General features: G+C 55.0%; 1 protein-coding gene across 1 annotated transcript; it reads right to left on the bottom strand.

Moving 5' to 3' along the window:
* Positions 1-4,195: 4,195 nt before the first annotated feature.
* Positions 4,196-21,803, bottom strand: LOC118701024 (maestro heat-like repeat-containing protein family member 6). The gene is made up of 17 exons (XM_036405597.2): positions 21,768-21,803; positions 19,559-19,633; positions 9,351-14,448; positions 8,960-9,024; positions 8,701-8,850; positions 8,370-8,518; positions 7,900-8,047; positions 7,463-7,650; positions 7,236-7,373; positions 6,849-6,963; positions 6,515-6,652; positions 6,142-6,321; positions 5,854-6,006; positions 5,594-5,695; positions 5,124-5,226; positions 4,786-4,842; positions 4,196-4,515 (listed from the first exon to the last, which is right to left on the bottom strand). The coding sequence occupies exons 3-17, from the start codon at positions 9,478-9,480 to the stop codon at positions 4,316-4,318; spliced, it is 2,016 nt and encodes a 671-aa protein (XP_036261490.1). The 5' UTR covers positions 9,481-14,448; positions 19,559-19,633; positions 21,768-21,803; the 3' UTR covers positions 4,196-4,315.
* Between the last annotated feature and the right edge of the window lie 1,145 nt (positions 21,804-22,948).

Below are 22,948 nucleotides of genomic sequence, written 5' to 3'. Positions count from 1 at the left end.
CAGCCAAGAGCCAGGGTCCCCAGCCAGGCTCAGCTGGCTCTGGGGGGGCCGGTTTCATCTCCTCTGCACACTGCTGCCCATCCCCGTGAAATCTGTCCACCAGGGACAGTGGGAACAGGAAGATGAGCAGCACAAGCACAGCCAGGACTGCTCTGTGCGCCATGGTCTGCAGGAGGAGAGAGACAAGGCTTTCACTGGGGCTCCCAAGGGAGCTTGTGGGGGCTGAAGTGAGGCCCGGAGGCGCAGGGATGTGAGGGCAGAAGCAGAGGGCCCCGGGCAGCTGGCAGGCAGCAGGGCCTGTGCCAGTGGGCCAGCAGCAGCAGCCCCGTGCCCCGGCCAAGGCGCCGGCCCCGGGGGCTGGCCCTGGGTGCAGGGGGACAATGCAGGCCCTGGTGCGGCGCTTGTGGCCTGGCCCTGGCCCGGCCCAGCCCCGCCACGTGCGCACTCACCGCTTGCCCAGGCTGTGCTGGGCCAGCGTTACCTGCGGGGGCCTTTTCCAGCTGCCCCCATTGTGACACGCTGCCCTGGTGTCACAGGGGCCAGAGGCATCGCAGCCGGGCCAGCCCTGCCCTTGGTGCCCAGCCCAGCTCAGGGGCTCCCAGTTGTCCCAGCAATGAAAGCCCCGGCAGGCAGCAAGTGCAGTCCCTCTGGGAGGGAATGGGCCCCAGGGGCTACCTTCACAAAGCAGGCAGAAGTCCCCACTGATAAGGTTCCAAATGGAAAAGATTATAATCAATAATGTTGAGTAGCATACATATTATCAACTATGAAAACACCTGAGGTGCTTTTCCTAATTGGACTCGTTCTTCTGTGAGTGGGGTTGGGTGATGGTTGCTCAGTTTTTCTTGCTTGACTATTCCCTGATCCAGTCCATCCAAGACTTCTGTGAAACCTTCCCATTGTCAGACAGCAGAAATGAAGAACTGCAGTGAAACCACTTCTAGTCCCCTTCAGATCAAGAAGGTGCAGGGGGATGGTTCTGGCAGAGAATTTGAGCTGCTCTGGACAGAGTCGCACTGCTGTGTTAGCAGGGACTGGCTGCTTGTGTTTTCCTTTGGATGAACAGAATCTTCCTTGTGTCCCCAGTGAACACATGGAGCTCACACCAGCAGTGCCTCTTGCCTGTTCCCTGCCCAGCCAGACCTTCCAGCCCAGCTGAAATGCCCAGCGTGGCCTTTGAGCACAAAGGGATTGCAGAGCCAAAAGCATCTGTGTAGCCACCATGGTGTTCAGAGGCTGCTGCTCGGGGAAGGGCACTGAGAGGAGGCCACTGCTGCTCTTGTCAGAGCGCTGCTGTGCAGGGATGTCCCTCGCCCTGCTCAGTCCCACATCTGCCCATCTTTTGGCCTGGTCTGGGCTCAGGTGGATGCCATCTGCTCCCAGCAGACCCAGCTGCTCCACGGTAGATGCACAGGCATGGAATCCAAAACCTTGAGTATCCCCTGAGTAGCCAGGCATTCAGCTGTTCAGTTTGTCACGGCCCACATCAGGGGTTAGAACAAGATGGTTTTTCAGATCCCTTGTGACCCGAACCATTCCAGGCTTCTAGGATTTCTCCATGACTGACTTTGGTCCCCTCAAAAGACCTCCTCTCTCCTCTCTTCCCTCCACCTGTGAGAACGCATTCTGATGCTGCTGCTGCTGTTGGGACAGGTTGGTGGATACTCTTCCTGCCACCCCATGGGTGTAAGCATGACTCCTCTCTGAAGTCTTTGTCCCTGAATCAGTGCCTTCAAATAACAGTTATCTCCCCTCCTTCCTTTTCCATTCAGCACTTGAGCAGACACAGCATTTCTCATCGTTTTCCACAGAACAGTACAGGTGCCAGTTCCCATCTTGTGGAGCCCTCTGCCATAAATCAGCCTGACAGGTTTATTCTCTACGTAATGGGAAATGATGACAAATGCAGCTGCATAATCACGTTAGTAACTCACCATAATGACTGCTTCTGGGGTGATTTATCACCCCAGAAGGGGTTTTGTCACGTGAGCTTTCAGAACTTTAGAGGTTACATTTTTCACACTTTTTTGTTGGAATCTCAGTTTATCAGACTTTACTGCAGCATTAATCACTTGCAGTACAACCCTGGACTTCACAAATGTATCACATCAGCGTGAAAAAGGCAGAGAAAACAAGAACTGTTGTGAATTAATGAGCTGGGCAACACGTGTCTCACAACAGCGATGAAACAAACTGTGTTCTTCTTCAAGCCGCAACAGAAAGTCCCAAAGTCTGGTTATTTAATTTTTTTTTTTCACAAAACACAAGCAGCAGCAAAGAACTGAAACAACACAGCCAGGCTTGAAACCTGAAAGATCTGCAAGGCTGAGTCTATCCTAGTTAATGGTGAAATGATGTGTGAATCTGTCCTAGATGTTCAAATGAAGAAGATTGAGTCCCAGTTATAATATGGCTTCTAAGCAAAACACTGGGATTATATAGGAGAAATGCACGTGTCATGAAACAACCAAGAAATCAGAGAGACAGTTCCAAGCTCTGCTGTGAAGGTCTGGGAAATGTTCAGAGTTACCATCTATGGAGTTTGGTGCAGGATAAACTGGAACAAAAGGCCATCATTACCCAAATTGATTTCCTTTGGGTTGGTTTGTTGGTTTTTTGGTTTGTTTTTTCTTTTTTTTTTTTAATTTTATGTCAGATAATGTTTTATAATACTCCAAGAAATATGTTGAAAAGGTCAGCATGATCCATCAGACACAAGCAGGGGGGCTGGGGTAGATGCAACATGTTCCTTGCACTGGAGGGTAGACAGAGGCAAGATCTGGTTTGGGGTCAATCACACCTGGATCAGGGAGGTGGCTGAAACCTGGGCTGGCCAAAGCCTTAGAATCACAAAATATCCTGGGCTGGAAAGGACCCCCAAGGATCACCAAGTCCAACTCCTGGCCCTGCAGAGGACACCTCCCCAAGAATCCCACGCTGTGCCTTGGCATGTGCTGGTGGGCAGGAGCACACAGCTGGCTGTGGCTTTGGGTGCATGGGTAAGATAAATGGTGAGGAGCATCCCTGCTCCCTGAGCTCCTGGAGAGCTGCAGACACTGATCACTGGTAAGGACAGCACCAGGGCCATGGCCTGGGGCTGGTGATCTGGTGTCTCCTTTCTGCTGCTGCTTTCTGCTACAGATAACAGCCTGGTACCAAGGTCTTGTTGCTGAGGTGATAAACGGCTGGTGAGATTCCCTCCCTGCTCTTGTCTGCACGAGTTCTTATGCTCAGCACCAGGAAGGATTGGGCCAGAATGGAGGCATTTGGGGTCTCAGGGCTGAGGCTGAGACAGACAGGCAGGCAGAGCAGCTCCTCCTGGCTGATGCAAACATTAGCCCTGTGCTGGCCAGGCCAGTGATCCATAGCTATGGGTCCACAGTTATGGTGGTGGTGGGTATTCACTGGGAGAAGAGGAGGTGTAAAATGAAGCTTCTGAAGCTGCTTGGGATCCTGGAAGCTGCTCAGACCCCACTTGACCACAGTGGTTGTTTGGCCAGCTGAAGTGATGGAATTTATTTGGCTGTGCAGGGACAGTTTTCTGTGCAAACATGAAGGACTTTCAGGGGGATGAAATACGGCCTCATAGTAGAAACAGCTGGGCTGAACACTCTTTATTCCAGCTATGAATCTTTGCTCTTAAGAGCAACAGATTCCACCTTTCATTAAACTGTTAGTTCCAGAGTGCCCAGGACGCGTCTGGCAAGTCAGCTCTGGCAGGAAGAAGGCGGCTGCCAGGGGGCTGCTTGTGGCCTCTGACAGCCCCATTGCTCAGGGCTTGCCAGCGCCCCAGCCCCTCAGGCCCTGCCCCAGCGCGGCCAAGCTGCCCGGCAGCAGCGCCGCAGCCCCACAGCAGCTCCAGAGCAGCCCCAGGCAGAGGCACCTGGGAGCCCTCAGCAAGGCAGCCAGCAGCAGACGGGCAGGAGGGCATGGATGGCGCTTCCTGCCTGGCACAGGGCTTGTGGCCATCTCCAGGCAGCGCTCTGGCAGGGATCCCCGCAGCTCCGGCCCCTGCCCAGCCGCTCTGTGGGCAGCACAAAGGCTTCAGCAGAACCACCAAAGGCCAAGGGCCTTCTGGCCATTTCCCCTTGCCCACTGCATGCCTGGGCAGCTGGCTGAGCACAAGCACCCTTTATCCCCTCTTCCCCTAGGCCCTGCGCACCCTGGGCAGCAAAAGAAAGATCCTGACAGTCTGTGTATTAGAACACAGTCTATAATTACATGGTAAAGGAAAAAAAAAAAAGAAAAGAACATTCTTGAAGTAAAAGAAAATTCCTCCTGAGTCAGGTGGCCCCAGCAAAAAGAGCTTCTGGGATCAGCTCTCCACAGAGCTGCGGCAGGGCAGGCAGCCGAGCAGTGACAGACGAGGCCGTGTCTTCCATGCCCTGCGCAGGTGATTTAGGAGCCACTGGAAGCTGGAGATGGGAGCCCGCTCTCCTGACTTGAGGATGCAGAGGGTTTGAATTGCCAGGCTTCCAACGGCGAGGCTGATGTCATTTGTTTTGTCTTCAAGGGCTGCAAGAGAGAGCAACAGAGCCACGGTCAGAGCCGGATGTGCGGGGAGCCGAGGAGAGCCCCAGCAAGGGCCATGCCAGCCGGCTCTTGCCATGGCCAGGAGGGAGCAGGGAGCAAGGCGATCGGGCCGAAGCTGCGGGCCACCAATGGCCCCCGTGGCCCTGAAAGCTCAGTGTGCTCTGGCCACGGGAGCAGAGCCCTGCGCAGCCGGGGCAGGGCTTGCAGCTCCCCCCCGGCAGCGCCCGCTGCCAGCCCGCTGCCCTCACTCACCAGTGCAGATCAGCTGCAGCTCTCGCTGCTGCCCCCTCAGGCGCCGCCCGGCCATGCCTGTGAACACAGAGCCTGTCACGGCGGCAGCGGCACAGCTCCCTGCTGGCGGCGCTGCCGGCGCTGTGGCCACACGGGCTGCTGGCCCGGCAGGGCTCAGCCCGGCCCTTGGCGCACGCTGCCGCCCCAGGGCACGGCTGCCAGAGGGCGGCAGCAGCAATGCCCAGCCCAGGCGGGGCTCCACGGCGCCGGGCCCGGCTGGCGCTGCCGGGGCAGCAGGCGGGGCCGGGGCCGAGCTGCGGCGGGCCGGGCCGGGGAGGGAGCGCGGGCTCGTGGCTCACCCATGAAGCTGATGGCCGCCTCTCGCAGGGGCTCCTGTGGGCTCTGCAGGTAGCGCAGGGCCCGGCGCAGGTGCTCGGCCGCTCGGCTCCTGTCCTCTGCCAGCTGCAGAGAGCGGCAGGAGAGAAGGCTTGGCGCGGGCTCAGCCCCTGGGCCGGGCGCTGCCTGCGCCCAGCCCCGGCCTCCCCTGCCCGTACAGCCCTGAGGCGCGGCCAGCAGCCGCCGGCCAAGGGCTCCCGAGGGGAGGGGGCAGCGGGCCGGCTGCTGCCCGGGGAGCCGCGGTGCCGCCCCGCAGCCCTGCCGGGCCGGGGCTCCACGGGCACCCGGCTCGGGCCCTCGGGAGCCTGGAGAGGAGCCCGCGCGGCCTCTGGCTGCCGCAGCGGGCAGGGGCACAGCTGCCCGGCCCGCACACTGAGCGCCGCCCTCAGGGGCCTTCTCCAGCCTGAGCCTGGGCCTTGCAGGCCTTCCTTACCAAGCACTCGCTGAACTTCCACAGTTGCTGCTCCTTCACCAGCTTCTTGAGATCCCTCCTCTTCATCAACTTGACCGCACAAAGCAGCGCTTCCCGAGAAGCCTGGAGAGCAGCAGGGATGCCGAGATGGCCCCACAGCCCGGGGCACGGCACCCGCATCCCCGTGCCATGGCCTGCAGGAGGCTGCGATCCAGCAGGCGCAGGGCAGGAGGCAGCCGAGCCCCCTGCCAGGGGAACAGCAGCAGCCCACGAGTCCTCACCTCTGCCACACGCTGATTCTCATCATGGCAGTGGAAGAAGAGTGCAAGCAAGCTCTGTTGCACAGGGCTTTCCAAAGGGTTTTCTCTCTCTTCCAAATACTCCATCATGTCTCGGAAGAGTTTGATGGAGAGCAGCTGGACCTGGCTATTATCCTGTAGGAAAAAAAAAAGAAAAACTACCTCAGCATTGGCTCCTGCAGGCCCCCCTGGGCACAGGGCTGAAAATGCACAGGGCACACAGTTTCCAAGCAGCATCCGGCGGCTGTGGCTGGGGGCACAGAGCCTTACGTGGTCAAAAAGTGGCAGGAGCGCCTCAGCCAGCTGCAGAGCAATGGGGGTTGACATCAGAATGTGTGATTTGTGCAGGAATAGAAAGCTGAGTGTGATGAGGGTCATGCCAGCTATCTCTGCATCATTGTCGCACAGTAGGTCCATGAGGCATTGGGTCAGGCTCCACATTCTTTCGGCCTGTGCGGAACACAAGTCTGTGAAAGGCCATCCTGCTGCCGCAGGGCCCAGAGGCCAAAGGCCTGTCCCGAAGCACGCGGGCAGCTGAAGCGGGAGGCAGGAGAGCTGGGAGCAGCTGCCCCAGCGCCCCAAGGCCAGGCCAGGCCAAGTGACTGCGTTCCCAGCGCAGCTTCAGCCACCGCCCCCTTCTCACCATTGAGTGATCATCAATGAGCTCCAGCAGGGCCCTGAGCGCCAGGCGACGCCTCTCCCTGCACTCGCTCTGCAGGTACCTTGAAGAGACCTTCACAACACTGGCACCACATTCACTGGCATCCAGGCACTCGAGGAGCTGAAAGGCACAGGCCAGTGATGGGGGAGCCGGCCGGCAGGAGCCCGGAGCTGCACAGGGCTGGGCCCAGGCAGCAGCAGCAGCAGCAGCAGCAGCAGCAGCCCAGGGCGCGGGCAGCGTCCCAGGCGGCTGCGGCTCCCAGAGGGCAGAGAGCTGGGAGGCAGCTCAGCCAGGCAGCGCTGCACACCCGGCTCACCTCCACAAGGAACGCCAGGGCGGGCAGATCCCAGTGTGGCTCCTGTGTGCTGAGCAGCCAGAGGAGGTGGAGTGCAATACTGGAACCCAACCCAAGACAAGCATGGCGCATCTCCCTAGGAGGGCGAAAAAGGGACCAGGAACCTGAGCAAATCTCTCCAAGGACAGGCTGGCAGAGCCTGCTGGTCTTTCACCACCGTCCTGCAAGGGGACCTGGGCCCTTTAGGAGGTGTCTCCTCCTGTGCTCTCTCCCCTCCCAGCCTTTTCCATTCTGCTTGGGCCGTCCCTCGGTGACAAGGCCCTGTGTCCCAGGGCCACGGGGACTGTGTGGGACAGCCCGGGCACAGGGCACAAATGCCGGGAGCAATGGGGAGAAGGGGAGTCTCACCTGGCCAGCAGACCCACGGCATAGTGGCGGGTGTCAGCACAGAGCAGCGTGTCCCAGCCACGCTTGCGTTCCACTGACACCACCACCTCCTTGTACTGCTTTCGGCATAGCAGGGACTTCAGGGTCTGCACTGCAAACCTGTGTGCACAGCAAAGGCCAGGTCACCCTGGCAGCACTGGCTCCTTGGCAGGCCACGTGGCAGGGACAGGAGGACTGGCATGGAGCACCTGTTGGGGCTGGTGGCAAGGCCGTGCTCTTGCAGGCATTCCTTCCAGAAGGCATTGACCTCCTCTGGCATCTCTTCTGTGCTGAAGAACACTTGGAAGAGCAGATGCACAAATAGCTGGGGGAAATACGACGTCACTACACGTGGCACATGGGGCTCCTGGAGCATCTTCCACATCACCACGGTTGCCTGCAAGGGACAAAGACCCCCGAGACAGTGCTCAGTGCCCAGGTCTCCCTGGGGCAGGGCCCGAGCAGGGCAGGGAGAGGCCCGCAAAGACCTTGGCAGGGGGAGCACAGGGCCTGGTGGGCCTGAGGCTGCCCCTGGGCCAGGTTTCAGACCAGCGCCTGAGGCAGGGAGATGCAGTGGGGGAAGGAGGATGGAGAGCTGCTGGAGAGGCGGCCTTGTGGCCAGCAAAGGCCACTTGCAGAAACTCACAGCCAGGCCAAAGACACCCGTTTTGTCCCCATCGGAGGTGCACGTGCTGCGCTCTGGCCAGCTGCCCAGCACATCCAGGAGGATCAGCAGCACTGGCTCCGCAGTCCTGGACGAGCACATGATGGTCTTCCACATGGAGATGGCAGCTCTGCGGGGTTAGAGCTCTGTCTCAGGGGGGTCTCAGACACAGCACCGTGGCCTGGGCATCCCTAGGGGCCCAGGCTGACTGCCAGCTCTTCCTCTGCCCACTGGGCCTGGCCAGCAGCAGCCAGGCAGCCCAGCCCTGTGGGGACAGGCCCCTGAGGGGCGGCAAGGGAGCATGGCAGCAGGCTCGGGGGCTGACGTGCCAGGCCTGGGAACGGCAGCAGCCAGAGGGCCCTGGAACTCTCTGTTGCTCAGACACTTGGGCCAGGCGGTACAGGGTGATGGGCTGGGGAGGCCTGAGCCCTCTGGGCAGGTGGGCCCCATACCTGTCACAGGACGGGGCCGCACACAGGAGCGTCACCACTGCCTCAGCCGGGTGTGCTCTGGTGAGATTCAGCAGGGCCTTGTCCAGCCTGTGTTGGGCAGAATCATTGGCCAGGAGCCATCGGTGAATGGACCTCACCATGGCGGGCACCTGGAGAAGCACGGGGAGACTTGGAAAGCTGCCAGAGGGAGCCATGTCCCCAGGGTCCCCGGAGAAGTGCTTCCCTTGCCAGCGCACTGCCATGTCCTCAAAGGCTCCCAGGGACCAGCAGGCGTGGCTGGGGAAGCCACGGGACTCATGGGGGAATTGAAGCCTGGCCCCAGGCTGCTCACTTGTTCTGGCCTGGCAACACCCTTCTCCAGGAGCAAATCCAGCAGGGCGGCACTGGTCTCATGACTGAGGAGCTCTGAGAGAGCTCTGAGCCCAGTGCCCATGGTGCTGGTCTCTTCCTGCCCAAAGCTCCGGATAAAGTCACAGACGAGCTGTAGGAGAAGGGCAAGAGGCCGGGGATGTTGCATGGAGTGCTGCACACACGGTGCTGGGCTGAGCAGGGACAGCAGGCCCAGCCCAGGTGGGGGTGGCTGCAGGTACCTGCGCTGTTCTGCGGAAGCGGCCACGGCTGGATTCCTGCTCTTGTGTGCACTCCAGGGCTGCATCTGGCAAAGAGCGAGCGCAGCCAGAGCTGAGGGGCTGCGGGAGAGGCCGGAGAACAGAGCCCAGCCCTGCGCTGCCCAGGCAGGGAGAGCCCCAGGATGCCCCAGGGGATGGAGCACGGCCACTGCGGGGTGTCTGCCTGGCCCCTCTTCCTTCCTGTCCATGGGCATTTCCCCAGGGGATGGCATGGCATGGCATGGCATGGCATGGCATGGCATGGCATGGCATGGCATGGCATGGCATGGCATGGCATGGCATGGCATGGCATTGCATGGGCCCAAGTTGACTGCAGGCTCCAGCCCTGTGGCAGCCCAGCTCTGCCACTCACCCTCCTGCGGTGGATGGAACGGCACCACCTCTTCTGTCTCCTGTGCTGGGGCAGCTCCAGGGCCTTCTTCCTCCTCCTCCTCCTCCTCCACCCAGGCCAGCTTGGGCACTCTCGGGGGTCTCTGCTCCATGGCTGTGCCTGGAGCTACTTGCAGGAGAGATGCCTTGGGAAAGCTCCGGGGCACCAAGTCCCACGCTCTGCCCTTGAGGGCAGCTGCAGAATAGAAGCCTCAGGAAGGCCACGGGTCAGCGAGTCCTGTGCTCTGGCCTCGAGCTCAGCTGCAGGAACAGCGCCGCGGAGAAGCTCCGGGTCAGACGGGAATCAGTGCGCTGTGCGGGGGCTCCTCACGGCACCGCTCTGTCCCCTTGTGCCCCGTTGCGTGTTGCCAGCAGCCGGGCAAGCTTCTATTTCCCACGTGTCACAAAGGGGCCTTGAACACCGGCTTCTGTTCCATGGCACGGTGACCGTGCTGCAGCGTGCCACCCAGGGCCCTTGCACACACTGCCTTCTGCCCCGGGGCCGCCCCCGGCCCAGCCAAAGTGGCCCAGCTTGGAAGGAATCCCCGGCCCCAGGTGTCTGAGACAGCCCGCACAGGATCTTTAGGAAGGGCTCAGAGCATCAGCAAATGCTGCCCGGCTCTGCAGGCTCAGTCCTATCCCCATATCTTTCCCCGAGAGCATTTGAATTTCTAAATGAGAATCATTTGAAGGGAGGGGTTTGACATTTTCCATTTCAGAGAAGGCTTCTGCCTTCCTTAGCAGACACCTCTCTTTTCAAACCAAGACAATTGTTTATCACCTTGCAGATCCGCACTTGCTGGGCAGCCCCGTTTTACAGCCAGGGCCTGGAGAACCATTGCCAGCAACTGGGAAAATCCTAGCTGCTCCATCCTCCCAGAGATGAGGTCTCCAAATTTGCCCCGAAAGTGGCTCCAGCTTTTAGAGGCCAAAAAGAGCAAGCCCCAGTGACTTGATGATAGTTGTAGCCCAGAAAGCCCTGCAGCTGATGGCACACTTGACAATCAACAGGGGACACAGCTAGGCCAAAGCCCAGAGCTCTGCTGCGAGCCTTTCTCCTCAAATACCCTTCAAACAAACCTCCATGCAAGTCAGTTGGGAAAGTTTCTTCAAATGATCCATTTCTGGCACTACAGAACTACACAGGGTTCTGTGAAAGATTCTAAAGCAGCTGCTCTGGAGTCCAAGAGCCAGCACTAAGAGTCCTTGTCATCTATTTGTAGCTAAATCGCACTTTGGGCGATTTGAATGAGTTTGGAAGGAGCTAGAGAGCGGACCTCTAAGTTTTTCAGATGATGCCATTGTTTTTTCTTCTCTTCTCCATAGACAGGAAGGGTGAGTTTGGCTCCCATCTGCACCACATGGCTCACAGGGCTGCAAGACTTGTAGTTACAAGAGCTTTGAAGGATTTCTTGGTCAAGAAGACACGACCAACAAGGATATTTATGTTTTGGAGCCAATCCTTCAGTATTTCGTCTTACGGACTCATGCTCTCGGGGTCTCTGGCTGGTCAGATTGAGCCCGAGATAAGTTCCAAAGTCTCTTTTCCCAGCCCGGCGCTTGAAGAAGGAGTCAGAGCTCTTCATTTCTGGCTCTCAAGGTTGTTTCTTGTATCTTATCTATAAAATTCTTTCTCCTGCCCTAGGGCAGCGTTATCTTTTAATCCTAAAAACTACCTGTACAATATTTACAATGACTTTCCAATACCTATCACCTAGACAGTGAGCTTCTACTCCAAACCAATCTAAAAGTGCCACCATCACAGCAGAAGATGAAGGCCAAGGAGAAGAAGAAAAAAAAGAAGGAGAAAGGCTGGACAAGCCCAGATTCCTCCATCTTGCCCCCTGAAGCCCCATTCTAGAAACCCCAACAATCTATTTTTCACCCTGGGATAAATTCACTATCATTCTACTGAAACTTTGGCAGCTTGTCATTCTTCATACGAGGTTGGTAATTGATTTTTCCAAGGGCTAAATCAAAGGCACAGGGGTCTTGTGCTCTGTGCCAGGGTCTCTGAGCACCCTGCGCGGGGGCTCGAGTCCTCCAGGGGAGCCAGAGGAATTTCCTGCGTTCCCACATCATGCCACAGTGTAAGCTGTAAGCTTCCTTAGCCAATCGTGTTATGACACACAAACCTCCAGCACTGCATCCTAAACTTCTTGTTTACCATTGGAACTACTTTGATTTTTTCTAGATCTTGAACTCTAAACTACTAAACTTTCCTCCACTTAAACTTTACTCCCCATGTGTGCTGCTTTGACAGGAAATATGTTTTCTGGGATGCTGTGGTTAGTCCATGGATGTTCTGATTTTAATTTTGGCACCTAATGTGGCCCCTGGGGCTTTGGACACACCTCTGAGAACACAGGGGTTAAAAGCAGAGCACTCGTGGGGGAAGTTCTCTTGGGTTTCCATCGGGAAAGAGTTCAGGTCTCTGCCCCGGCCCAGCTGCTGGCTGGGCGGGCAGAGGGGAAAAGCCATGTGGCCGGGAGAGGTAGGCCTGAGCCCGGGGCTGGAAGGGTGGAAGAGAGAGAGAGAGACACCGGGAGCCATCGGGCAGCCCCCGGGAGACAGAGAGAGAGAGAGAGAGCCGGTGCCTGGGACTGTGACCTTGAACCTTGATAAACATGGGCCTGTGCCGGCAGCACAGCTGGGACGGAGAAGAAGGGGGGGTGCAGCCGGCCGCTTGTAGGAGCTTTTAACCCCTTTTTGGACAATGAAAACTTTACAGAACATTGACCTTTCCTAGAAGATAGAGTGGAAGATGAGGAAGGAAATGGGCCAGTGTGAGAGAGGTCTGGGCAAGTGAGAGATGGTGGAAGAATAGAGAAGAATCTTAGTGGGAAGAGATGATGGAGTGGCTTTTGCTGGACTCTTTTTGTACAGCCATGGACAGAACCATGTTCCTTGTGACACAGAGACTGCATCCAGGGGGAGGCAATGCCTCAGGACCAAGAGGGTTCAGTGTTGGTGCCCCTCGGCCCCAGGGGGTGAAATATGGGGGGGACAGGTGTCCCAAAGGAGAGACTGTGCCCTTTTTGGATCAGGACAAAGCATCCTTAAAATTCGACCCTAGAAGCAGCTCTGGTCCGTGTTCAGTGGTGAGAGCACTGGACATGAAAGGAAGAGGTCACCATTGGCACAAGAAGGACTCCTTCTCCTCTTGATGAATGAGGATTGAGTATTCTGAAGGGTGGTGCCGGACTGAGAGTTGATGATTTGGGGGATGTATTGTATTGGGAATTTGGTGGGGAGGAGGAGGAGATGTATTTGTGAAGTTTTCATTTTCCTTGTGTGTTTCTTTTATTTTGTTGTTTTTTTCCTTTCCCTTGTAGTTTAGTTAATAATTTTTTTTTTCCCAAGTGGGAGCCTGCTGTGCTTATTCCTGGTCCCATCTCACAGCAGAAACCAGGGAGAGGGTATTCTCATGGGGGCACTGGCATTGTGCCAGTGTCAAACCATGACACAGTGTAGGGGGTTGTGCTGCTTAAGGGGGAGCCAGGGGCTGCCTCAGCAGTTCCTACTCTCATCTGGTCATTTGGGTTGGCCTTGACATCCCAAGTATGGCTTTGTCAGCCTGAGATGCAGAAGAGGGGTTTCATTCTTCACTTCCATGTATCCACAAGCCCTGGTTTTGACAATAATTCAGAAATCTGGGGAAGAACAGACAAATGAATTAAACAGTGTGGCCAAGCAGATGCAGAGACAAGGAGATGAGCAGCAGGGTGCTGGAAAGGAGCCCTGCTCTGAGGCTGATCCACTCCTCTGTGCCCCTCGGCAAGGCGGGGAAGGGGCTGTAAAGCCCCGTTTGAGCTGAAAGCACGAAGCAACTGCAGTTCCCCCCATCTTCCGAGGGCAGAGAGAAGCGAGCACGGCGCGGAATTGCAAAGCACAGCCCTGCAGCCCCGCGCTGTCCTCTCGCTCTTTCTCCATGCGCGCAGCCCAGCGGTGGCCACAGGGCAGGGTGACCCCGCCGCCCGCGGCCGCCCGCACCCGGCACGGGCGGCGATCTCCAGCCCCCCGCAGCATCTGGGGCTCAGGCTGCCTCTTGCCGGGCACCTCATCGCTCTCCATCCATGGTGCTGCTCCGGGATGAGCCTGCGGCCGCCCAGAGCAGCATCTGCCCGCGGCAGGAGCAGCGCTGCCGGCCCCGGGCTGCGAGCGGGCGGCCCCGGCCGATGCTTCCCGAGCGGCTGCAGGCGCTTGTCGTGAGAAAGGAATGTTCTTCCTGTCCCGCCCCATCCCCTTTCAGAGCCCTGCGTTTCCCAGCCGGCCGTAGGATTCCCTTCCCAATATATTCTTCCCTTCAGCTCTATGTCACTATTTCAGGGGTTTCTCCAGCCTGTAGTAACATAGTCAGTCTTTATGCTGGCTTAGGGGAAACATTTCCCTGCAAGACTCAGAGCTTGAGCTCATCTCCTTGCCCCAGTGAGGGATTCACCTGCAAAGTGCACGCAGACGCCTCTGTGACTTTTTGGATGCAGCTCTTGGAAGAGGCTGCCCAGAGAAGCTGTGGCTGCCCCCGGATCCCTGGGAGTGTCCAAGGCCAGGCTGGAAGGAGCTTGGAGCAATAGGACAGTGGAAGGCGGTGGAATGAATGATCTTTAGTGTCCCTTCCCACCCAAACCACTCTGGGATTCTGTGATTTGTCTCTGCTTAGGCATGTCCATGTGAACACCTGAGACTTGGGCTTTCATGCCACCCTTTCCCACTGGAGTGGCAGGAAATGGGCTGGCTTGGTGGTCTTTTGAGCGCTGCTGAAATCCAGACACAGCAGCCCTCACCCTGAAGAAAGGCAAGGCTGTTCCATTTCCTTGGTACTGCTGCCAGATTTTGGAGCCTCATTCTCTGCAGCCAGAAGAAGAAACACTTCACCCACTGAGTGGCCAGCACGGAGGGAAGGAGAGCAGCTGTGTGCTGGTGCCTGTCCTCTGCAAGGGGACACACTGTCACCCTGCCCCAGTCCTTGTGAGCCAGTCCCTGGAGAGCTGCTCTGGCCATTGCCACAAGCTCCTGGAGCTTGGTCCAAGGTTTGTTGCAGTGCAATGGATGGCTAGACGATGGCTTAATAAACTGAAGACCTAAGAAGAATTAAAAAAAAAAAAAATTAGGAAATAAAGAAGAAACAAGAAGCATAAGAAGGGTTTAGGCCAGAGAAGTGATCTTTCCAAAGCTGGGCAAGGAAAGCTTCTTGATTCTGCAGGATTTTAGACTTGTGAATGATAAATGCATTTTTGTTTGGTTCAATTCTGACTTTGGCTTTCAGCATGTGATGATTTTTAACCAAAAATATGCCAGAAACTGAGCTGCACTTTTGCTATCCTGCACAGGCTCCCCCCAAATCCTCTCTACAGCATCACTCTGAGCTCTCAGTAGTGCTGTTTTAGGCATAGAAACATTTGGTGTGTGCAGGTGCTGACAAAAACAGTGGGGAAGTCACAGGCTAGGCTCCAACAACTTGAAAGCTCTGTTTTACAGTGATCACAGTGACCTTCCATGGGTGAGAGAGAGGAGGTTTGAACCTCTTCAAAACATCCACTCCAACTGCAGCTTCCCAAAGAGGAAGATCTCCCTGGGAGACTCGCACAGGGTGAAACACTCTCACTGCAGCTGAGGGCAGAGGTTGTGTTTAAACAGGAGGGTGAGGAGCAGGCTCACTCAGCCATCCCATGTGCATGAAAAGCAGCTCCAGAGCTTCTGGTCTGATTTTTCAGCAGCTCACAGGGCCATGGAGTTGCTGGATGTGTTTTTGTGACCCCCCTCACCCAGAGCATGAGCCCTCTGCTCATTTGGCAGAGAGAGCAAGTGACCAAGGCATCTGGTGGATCTTCAGGGTGAGCTTTGAGAGCAAAGCCCTTGGACACACACACACACAAAGGTGGTGCCTGCCAGCAAAAACCTTGGATTTTTTTCAGTATGGGAAGATACATCTCAGGATTGGCTCATTCCCACAACCTCAGCACAAACTCAGAGCAACACAGGGGAGTAGTCTGAAAAGAATGGGCTTTGCATTTTGGACACCTCTCCAAGCCCATGTGAAGGATTCCCTGGGAATGTACTCCTGGCTCCATCCATACTGACTGCACAGTCACTCCTGGCATTGCCACAGCTTGCTTTGTCCAAGTGTGGGTGGCTATGGCTTTGTGTCCCAAAGGGAACAGTCCTCCACTTCATGGCTGTGTTTTCTTCACTGAGTGGATTATTTGCTTCACTCCTGAGGTGAAAACCAGCGTGCATAGAAAACAGGCAAAATTGGTTTGGGGAATAAAATCAGGGAATGATGGGGGGGAAAAATGGCAAAAATAGGCAGAAAACTGGCCTGGCAGTATCAATGTAATTCTTAGGGCTAAGAACCAGCAGGTGACAAACAGGTGCAGCTTTTCTGGGATAAAAGGATCCGTGCCACTTCAAATAGCATAAAAAACTTGCCTGTGGCTGGGTCTCCATGGGCTGTGCCTCTCTCCCTTGAAGCCATCCATGCGGGAGTCTGACAGCACCAAGGGCAGTCCCAGGTGTCCCTGTGCCTCGTGTCACTGTCCTTGGCGGGCCAGCTGTCCCCTTTGTGGCCTGGCATGTGGCACGGGGGGCTCAGAGCCCGGCAGGGCCGCGCAGCCGCAGCAGCAGGGCTCCCACCGCCCCGTCCCGGAACGCTTTGTCCTTGGCTGCCGCTCTCGGTGCGCGGACAAAGACCTACGAGCCAACAGGAATCATCCTTTGGAATCTGCAATGACAGCATGGAGAAACACCGATGGGATCATTTAATAAAATCCACACTGTTTCCTTGGGGAAGCTGAATAAACAGCGCTATCAGGAGCTGCCTCAGCCAGCCCTTGAAGGCCAGCAGTGCGTGCTGCTGGGATCGTGCTCCTTGCACGCGGAGGGAGGCAGGGAGCTGGATCCAAGGGCTCATTAATCAAACGGGAGTTTGGCTCTGCTTTGGCCCACATGGAAGCCGGGATGCTGCACAAACACACCCTTCCCTTTGGCCGTGAGCTGGCCACCTCCTCAGGCCAGCTGCAGGTGAGGGATGCACAGAGGAATGTGTGACGCCTCTTGTTTGCATTCCCCCTCACATCCAGGGAGGAGCCCGGCTCCCTCTGTGGCTGGTCCTGGCTGAGAATCCCCCTTGCTGCTCTTTCTGTGGAGAGCAGCTCAGTTAATCCGTGCCAGCTTCTTCTCCTCCTGCCCACTGTTGTCTGGGGACTGCCAACCCCCCGTCCCTGCTTGACACGTTTGGAGTGAGGCTGGGTGTGGACGTGTTCATGGAATCACAGAATCCCCAAATGGTTCAGGCTGGAAAGGATCTTAAAGCTCATCCAGTCCCACCCCCTGCCACAGGACACCTTCCAGCATCCCAGATTGCTCCAAGCCCATCCAGCCTGGCATGGAACATTTCCAGGGATGGGGCAGCCACAACATCCACACCCACAAATATTAATGAATGTTGGACTTGAGACAGCACCTAAATCCATTCCTCCTTTGTTAAGCTGATCCTAAGATGCATTATGATCCAGGGTAATCAAGGAGTTCTCAATGCCTACCCTTGTATCTCTGTTCTTGGAGTCATGTCACTGAGAATTTCAGTGTTTGCTTAAAAACTTTTCTCAGATAAGGTGTGAAGCCTGAGATCACTTTCAAGACTCAAACTTTTGCTCTCAAGAAAATTAGCTTTTAAAAAATGCCGTGGTTTGAGCCAGTGTCACAGTTTCAGGGAGTTTCAGGTGAGAAGTCCACGGCCCCATCAGTGCCAAGCCTTCCCTTCTAAGAACATCTTCCCCCCCTTTTCCTCCTTTCCCACCTTAAAGAAGAAGCTGAGGAAGCTGGAGCCAGTGCTGCCGTTGCCATCACTGCTTCTGGAATTTCCTTGGCAAGTGTGGCTTTTCTCCCATTTCTGTCCCTGCTGACTTCATCCTTTCAGCCCCTCTCCTACTTCTGGAGGTCTTGGTGGGCTCCATCCTCCAAAACCTCAACTGGCCTTTTAGGAAATCTAACATTTCTTCCTGTGAGTCCTCCGTTGAAAGCTTGTGGCCATTGCACCTTTCAGTGAGGCCAAAAACCTCAATTTAGATCACTTCAACTTACTTCTGACTCCCACAATTAGTTAATCTTGCATTGATGACTGCCCATTCTGAATCATGGGTCTGGTGCTGGGACACTCAGTGCATTCAGACCAAGGGGTCTCCTGACTTTCCTTAGTCTTTGGGTTTGGACTCTGTCCTGTTGCCGTTTTCATCAGATTTGGACCAGAGGGTGCTGGACACTGGAACAGACTCCCCAGGGAATGGTCACAGCCCCTGTGAATTCAAGGAATGTTTGGACAAGGCTCTCAGACCTGTGGTGGGATGTCCTGCGCAGGGCCATGAGTCAGACTCATGATCCCTGTGAGTCCCTTCCAGCTCAGGATATTCTTGGATTTGTTGGAGTCAGTCATGGATATGGACAAGACACCTCAGGGTGGATCCCTTTCTCTGCTCTCTGGTATTCTGCTCTTTCCTGGCAATCTCCAAGAAAATTGCTCTGCACTAATCTTTTTTTATCAATTGCAGCAGCTTGCTGGGCTTTCTTCTAAATCTTCCAGATGTCTTTGATCAGCCATGCAAAACACTTTTCATTTTCTCCTGAACTTTGCTTTTCTCTTGAATAAAAAGTGCAGCCAGGCTTGCTTAAGAGGTTTTCTTGAGACAATAGCACTTTCGTTTCTATCTTATGGACCGTGTTTTGCCTTTTAATTTCACCAACGTGACACCTTGGTTGGACAGGGCCGGGTGATTTCCTCATTTGGATCCAGTGGGGCTGGGATTTCCAGCCCTAAACTCCTTGGACCCTGGCACCAAAAATCGATCACAACATCACACAGCAGCTTCTCCCTTTTAAACTTTCTCTGAAATAACCAAAACAGCTCTTAAAATTCCTTTCTCTTGGTCAATCCCAGATCTTTTGGGAGCAGACTCAGGGACAGAGCACAACATTAATCTGTTGTTATTCAGACGTGGCTTGTTGTCCGTCTTTCCCTACTAAATGACAGCAGCAGATATTGAGAATAACCAGGTATCCTGAGGAGTTTTTCCTGCAGCAGGTTATTTTCCTATCATGGTCCATCTGTAATTTTAGTACTCATTAAAAGACCACTATAAATACAGAACAGCACCGGGCAATTGCTCCCCCTTCTATTTGTAAACCTCAAAGTCTTCCAGGTCTTAACAACAACAGGAAAAACCCTGTGTCACCCTTTTGGGATATGAACATCTCCAGGGTTTGGACACATGCCAGGATCGCCACTGTAAGAGCTGCATGGGCTGGAAAACCAACGGATGTAACAGCATTTTATGGGGAGAGGTAAATCCTGCTGCTGCTGCCCCAGGAATTTCCTTTCATTTGAGAAGCATCAAGAAAGGCCAAGAGTGTTGAAACACACAGAGCCTGGGGAGGCATCAGGGTATTTATTGTAGCAGCTGCTCCCTGTAAAGAAGTCCCTGCCAGGCTCAGCTTGAGAGAAATTCTGCAATCACATCCAACCCTCGGCTTCTTTTGGGTGGGATGAGGAGCAGCCCTCAGCCCACTCCAGCCCTGGAGATGTTTCCATGCACGGAGCAGCAGCGCCTGCAGGGCAGAGACGCTTTGGCTCTGGGCTCTCTGGGCACTTTCTGCTGCAAGGCCATTCCCCTCTGGAGCCCAGCCCAGCAGCCACATGTGAAACACAAAGCTGTGTTTCGGGGCAGGTACACACAGGCAATGTGTGCATTTGTGATTGTAATGTGTGTGGAAACCGACCATGGGACAGTCATAAAGACGAATTCTAATAATAACTGAGAATAATAAAGCATGGAAGAAGGCCTTTGAACCTATCCTTTGTTTGCAGTTAACCTTTATAAGCCTTAAGTTGATTTAGGAGCATTTGAATTAAAGCTTTAAGGATGTTGCTTTTTGACAGGAACTTTCTGCTTGTAAGCCTTAAAGAGTTTTGCAAGAATAACCTTTGGAAGTATAATTTTAGAATGTTGCTTGTAGTAAGGATCTTTTGAAACTATAGCTTTAGAATATAAAAAAAGGAAACATGCAGCTTGAGAAAGGAAGATGGACATCAACTCAAGGACTAACAGGTTTGACCAAGGGAAGCTGGACATCACTGCTATGAGATTTATAGTCCTTGCAATTAAAAGTTGGCCCCACATCTGGAGAACTGGACCTCACCATCTGGGATACTCCTTCCTTCTTTCGGAAACTGGACCACCACCACCTGGGATGCTCCTTTTTCTGGGACACATCCTGAGAAAAACTACATCACAATAGTGTATAGAATTGTGATGGAAAAATTGGCAATAGACACTGCTGGTGAGGAACAATTGGCAATAGAAACTGCTGAGAAAGCTGATGAGTACCCCTATAAATACCTGTCAGCCTCAACTCTCGGTGTGCAGTTGGAGGGAAAACTTCCCCCACTGTACCCAGCGCTGTATTGCTCATACTTGACCATATTAATAAATTGATTGCTGCTGGAATATTGGCCTAGTCAAGCTTCTTATTTATAACAAAATCCACCCTAAAACTCAACTGCTTGCACGTAAAATCAGCCTCAGAGACCTAAAATCACCCAGACTGGCTTAAAACGCTCACAATGGAACATAAAATCACCCTTAGAGGGCTTGGCTCAAACTGAAATTATCCAAAGAGGCCTGAAATCAGCCAAAGAGATCCAAAATCCATTGTAAAACTGTCCAGTTTATTCTTAAATTATCAAAACTGGCCTAGACCCCAATAGATTCGGCCTCGAGTCAGCCAAAGGGGCCTAAAATCCCCCCGGCCAGGCTGGGACTGCCCGCAAGGAATCCGAGCCCAGCCTAACCCTGCCCAGGCCGGCCCAAAATGCCCCCGAGGGGCCGAGGCTGAGGCCGAGCCCGGGATGGGCTCCGGGCTCGCTCCGGGCCCTCCGCGCTCGCTCCGGGGAGTTTTGGCCGCGGCCCCGGCCGGGCCTGGGCGGGACTGGGAGGGACCAGGGAGGGCCGGGCAGGGCTGGGGCATTTGGGGCTTTCTTGGGCTGCGGGAGTTTGTGGGGAGCTCAGGGGCGATTATTGGGGTTTTCCGAGAGAAGGATTGGGTTTGGGGGAACTTGGGGAATTTTGGGGGCTTTGTGGATTTTGGGGGGTTTTATTGCCGCTTTGGGAATGTTTTTCTGGGGGTTATTGAAATCTTAAGTTTTTTTTTTTTTAATTTCAGGGGGTTTTATGAGGATTTTGTGAGGGGTTTTTGGGATTCTCTTGAATTTTGAGGGGTTTTATTGGGATTTTTGGGGGATTTTGGGGGGTTTTATTGGAATTATGGAGCATTTAGTGGGATTCTTTGGAGGTTCAGGTGTTTCAAGGAATTTTTGGGGTTTTGTTTGGTAGCAGTTTGGAAGGTTTTTGTGGGGTTTTTTTGGATGTTGCCAGGATTTCTTTGGGTCTCGGGGGGGGGGGGGTAGTTTGTGGGACTTTTTATGGGTTTGGGGACAATTTTGGTTTAATTAGGATTTTTGTGGTTTGTTGGGACTTCAATATCCTTTGTGGGCTTTTATTAGGATTCTAGGGTGTTCTAATGGGATTTTGTGAGATTTAATTAGGATTTTGTGGGTTTTATTAGAGCTTTTTGGGATTTTATGGAGATTTTGATGCCTCTCAGCCCTTTTCACACACTCGAGGACAAGCCCAAAGCCCCCCCAGAATTCCAATAAAAATCCCCAAAACTCCCCAAAAATACCAAAAAAACCCTCCAAAATCCCAGAGAATCTCAAAAAATCCCAGTGGAACCCACCAAAATTTAAAAAAACTTCCAAAAATTCCAATAAATCCCCTCCAAGAAACCCCCACAACACCAATAAAATTCCCTGAAAATCCAACCCCCCCCCAAAAACCCAATAATTCTCCCCGAAAACCCCAATAATTCCCCTTAAACTCCCAATAAAATCTCCCAAAGCGCAGAAAAGCTCCCCTAAAATCCCCAAAACACCTCTCAAAACCCAAAATTCCCCAAAACCGCCGCCCAAAACCCCCCCAGACTCAGTGGGGCCGTCCTGGATCAGGGGGCACCGGCCGGTGGAACAGGAGCCACTTCAGGGGGCCCTGGGAGCTTTTTGGGGAGGGGGCACCATGGGAGACCCCCCAAAAACCGGGGGGGGGGGGAACCCCTGCTGTGCCCCCTCCCCCCGAAACCCCCAGAGCCCGGTTCAGGGTGGGCCTGGGACCCCCCGGGACCCCCAAATCTCCCCCGGGACCCCTCCAGGAACGCCAAACCCCCCAGAGCCCCCCAGGGTTGGCCCAGGACCACGCTGGACCCCCAAACCCTCCCCAGGACCCCCAAAACCTCCCGAGGACCCTCACCCTCCCCCCAGACCCAAAATTCTCCCCAAAATTCACCCCCGACCCACCTGAGGCCCCCCAAATCCATCAGACAGCCCCAAATCCCCTTCAGACCCCTTCAGCGTGCGCCGGCTCCCAGCCAATAGCGGCGCGCCCCGCCCAGCCGACCAATCATCGCGCTGCATTCCACAAATCAACGAATCACCGTGCGGCTCCCCTCAGCTACGCCCGCCTCCCCCTCGCCGCTCCAGCCAATCAGAAGCGAGCCGGAAGCGGCGCCCCCTCCCCTGCCGGTCCCGGGCGGGTCCGGCGGGAGGCGCTGGGAGCGGCGGGAGCGCTCCGGGAGCTGCTGAGGCGGCCGGGACAGGAGCGGGAGGGGCCTGAGAGGGGATCCGGGAGGGTCTGGGGGGGCTTTGGGGAAGGTTCCGGGGGCTGTGGGGGGCGTCTGGGGAGGGGCCTTGGAGGGGTCTTAGGGGGTCTGCGGTGGGTTCGCACAGGGCTTTGGGGAGGGCTCTGGGGGGTCCTGGAAGGCTCCTGGGTGGGGTCTTGAGAAGGAACAAGGGGGGCCTTGGGGAGGGGTCTGGGGAAGAGTCTGGGGGGGTCTCAGCGGCCATCCTGGGCTGGGCCCCATTGAGGTCTAGGGGCTCTCAGGGGGGTCCTGGGCCAACCCTGGGGGGCTCTGGGGGTCCCGGGGGAGATTTGGGGGTGGCTCCTGTTCCACCGGCCGGTGCCCCCTGATCCAGGACGGCCCCACTGAGTCTGGGGGGATTTGTGGGGATTTTGGGGTTTTGAGAGGGTTTTTGGGGATTCTGGGGTGGCTTCTTTGGGAGATTTTCTTGGGAGTTGGGGGGGAATTATTGGGGTTTTTGGGGAGAATTATTTGATTTTGGGATGGTTACGTGATTTTGGGGGGTTTTGTTTATTTGGGGGGTTTTGGATTTTTGGTGTTTTGTTGGGGTTGTGGGGGTTTTGTGGGGGGAGATTTATTGAAAATTTTGTGACTTTTTTTAAATTTTGGTGAGTTCCAATGGGATGTTTGGGGATTCACTGGGGTTTTGGAGGGTTTTCTTGTAATTTTTGGGGATTTGTGGGGTTTGGGGAATTTTAGGGGGGCTTTAGGGCATTCCCTGGGTGTGGGGAAGGGCTAAATGGCAACAAAATCTCCTTAAAAGCCACAAAATACCAATAAAACCCACAAAATCCCAATTAAATCTCTCAAAATCCCATTAGAACACTCTAGAATCCCAAT

The sequence above is a fragment of the Molothrus ater genome, unplaced genomic scaffold (assembly GCF_012460135.2).
Source record: "Molothrus ater isolate BHLD 08-10-18 breed brown headed cowbird unplaced genomic scaffold, BPBGC_Mater_1.1 matUn_MA506, whole genome shotgun sequence".
Taxonomy (NCBI): Eukaryota; Metazoa; Chordata; class Aves; order Passeriformes; family Icteridae; genus Molothrus; species Molothrus ater.
This window is presented reverse-complemented; position numbering and strand designations above follow the sequence as displayed.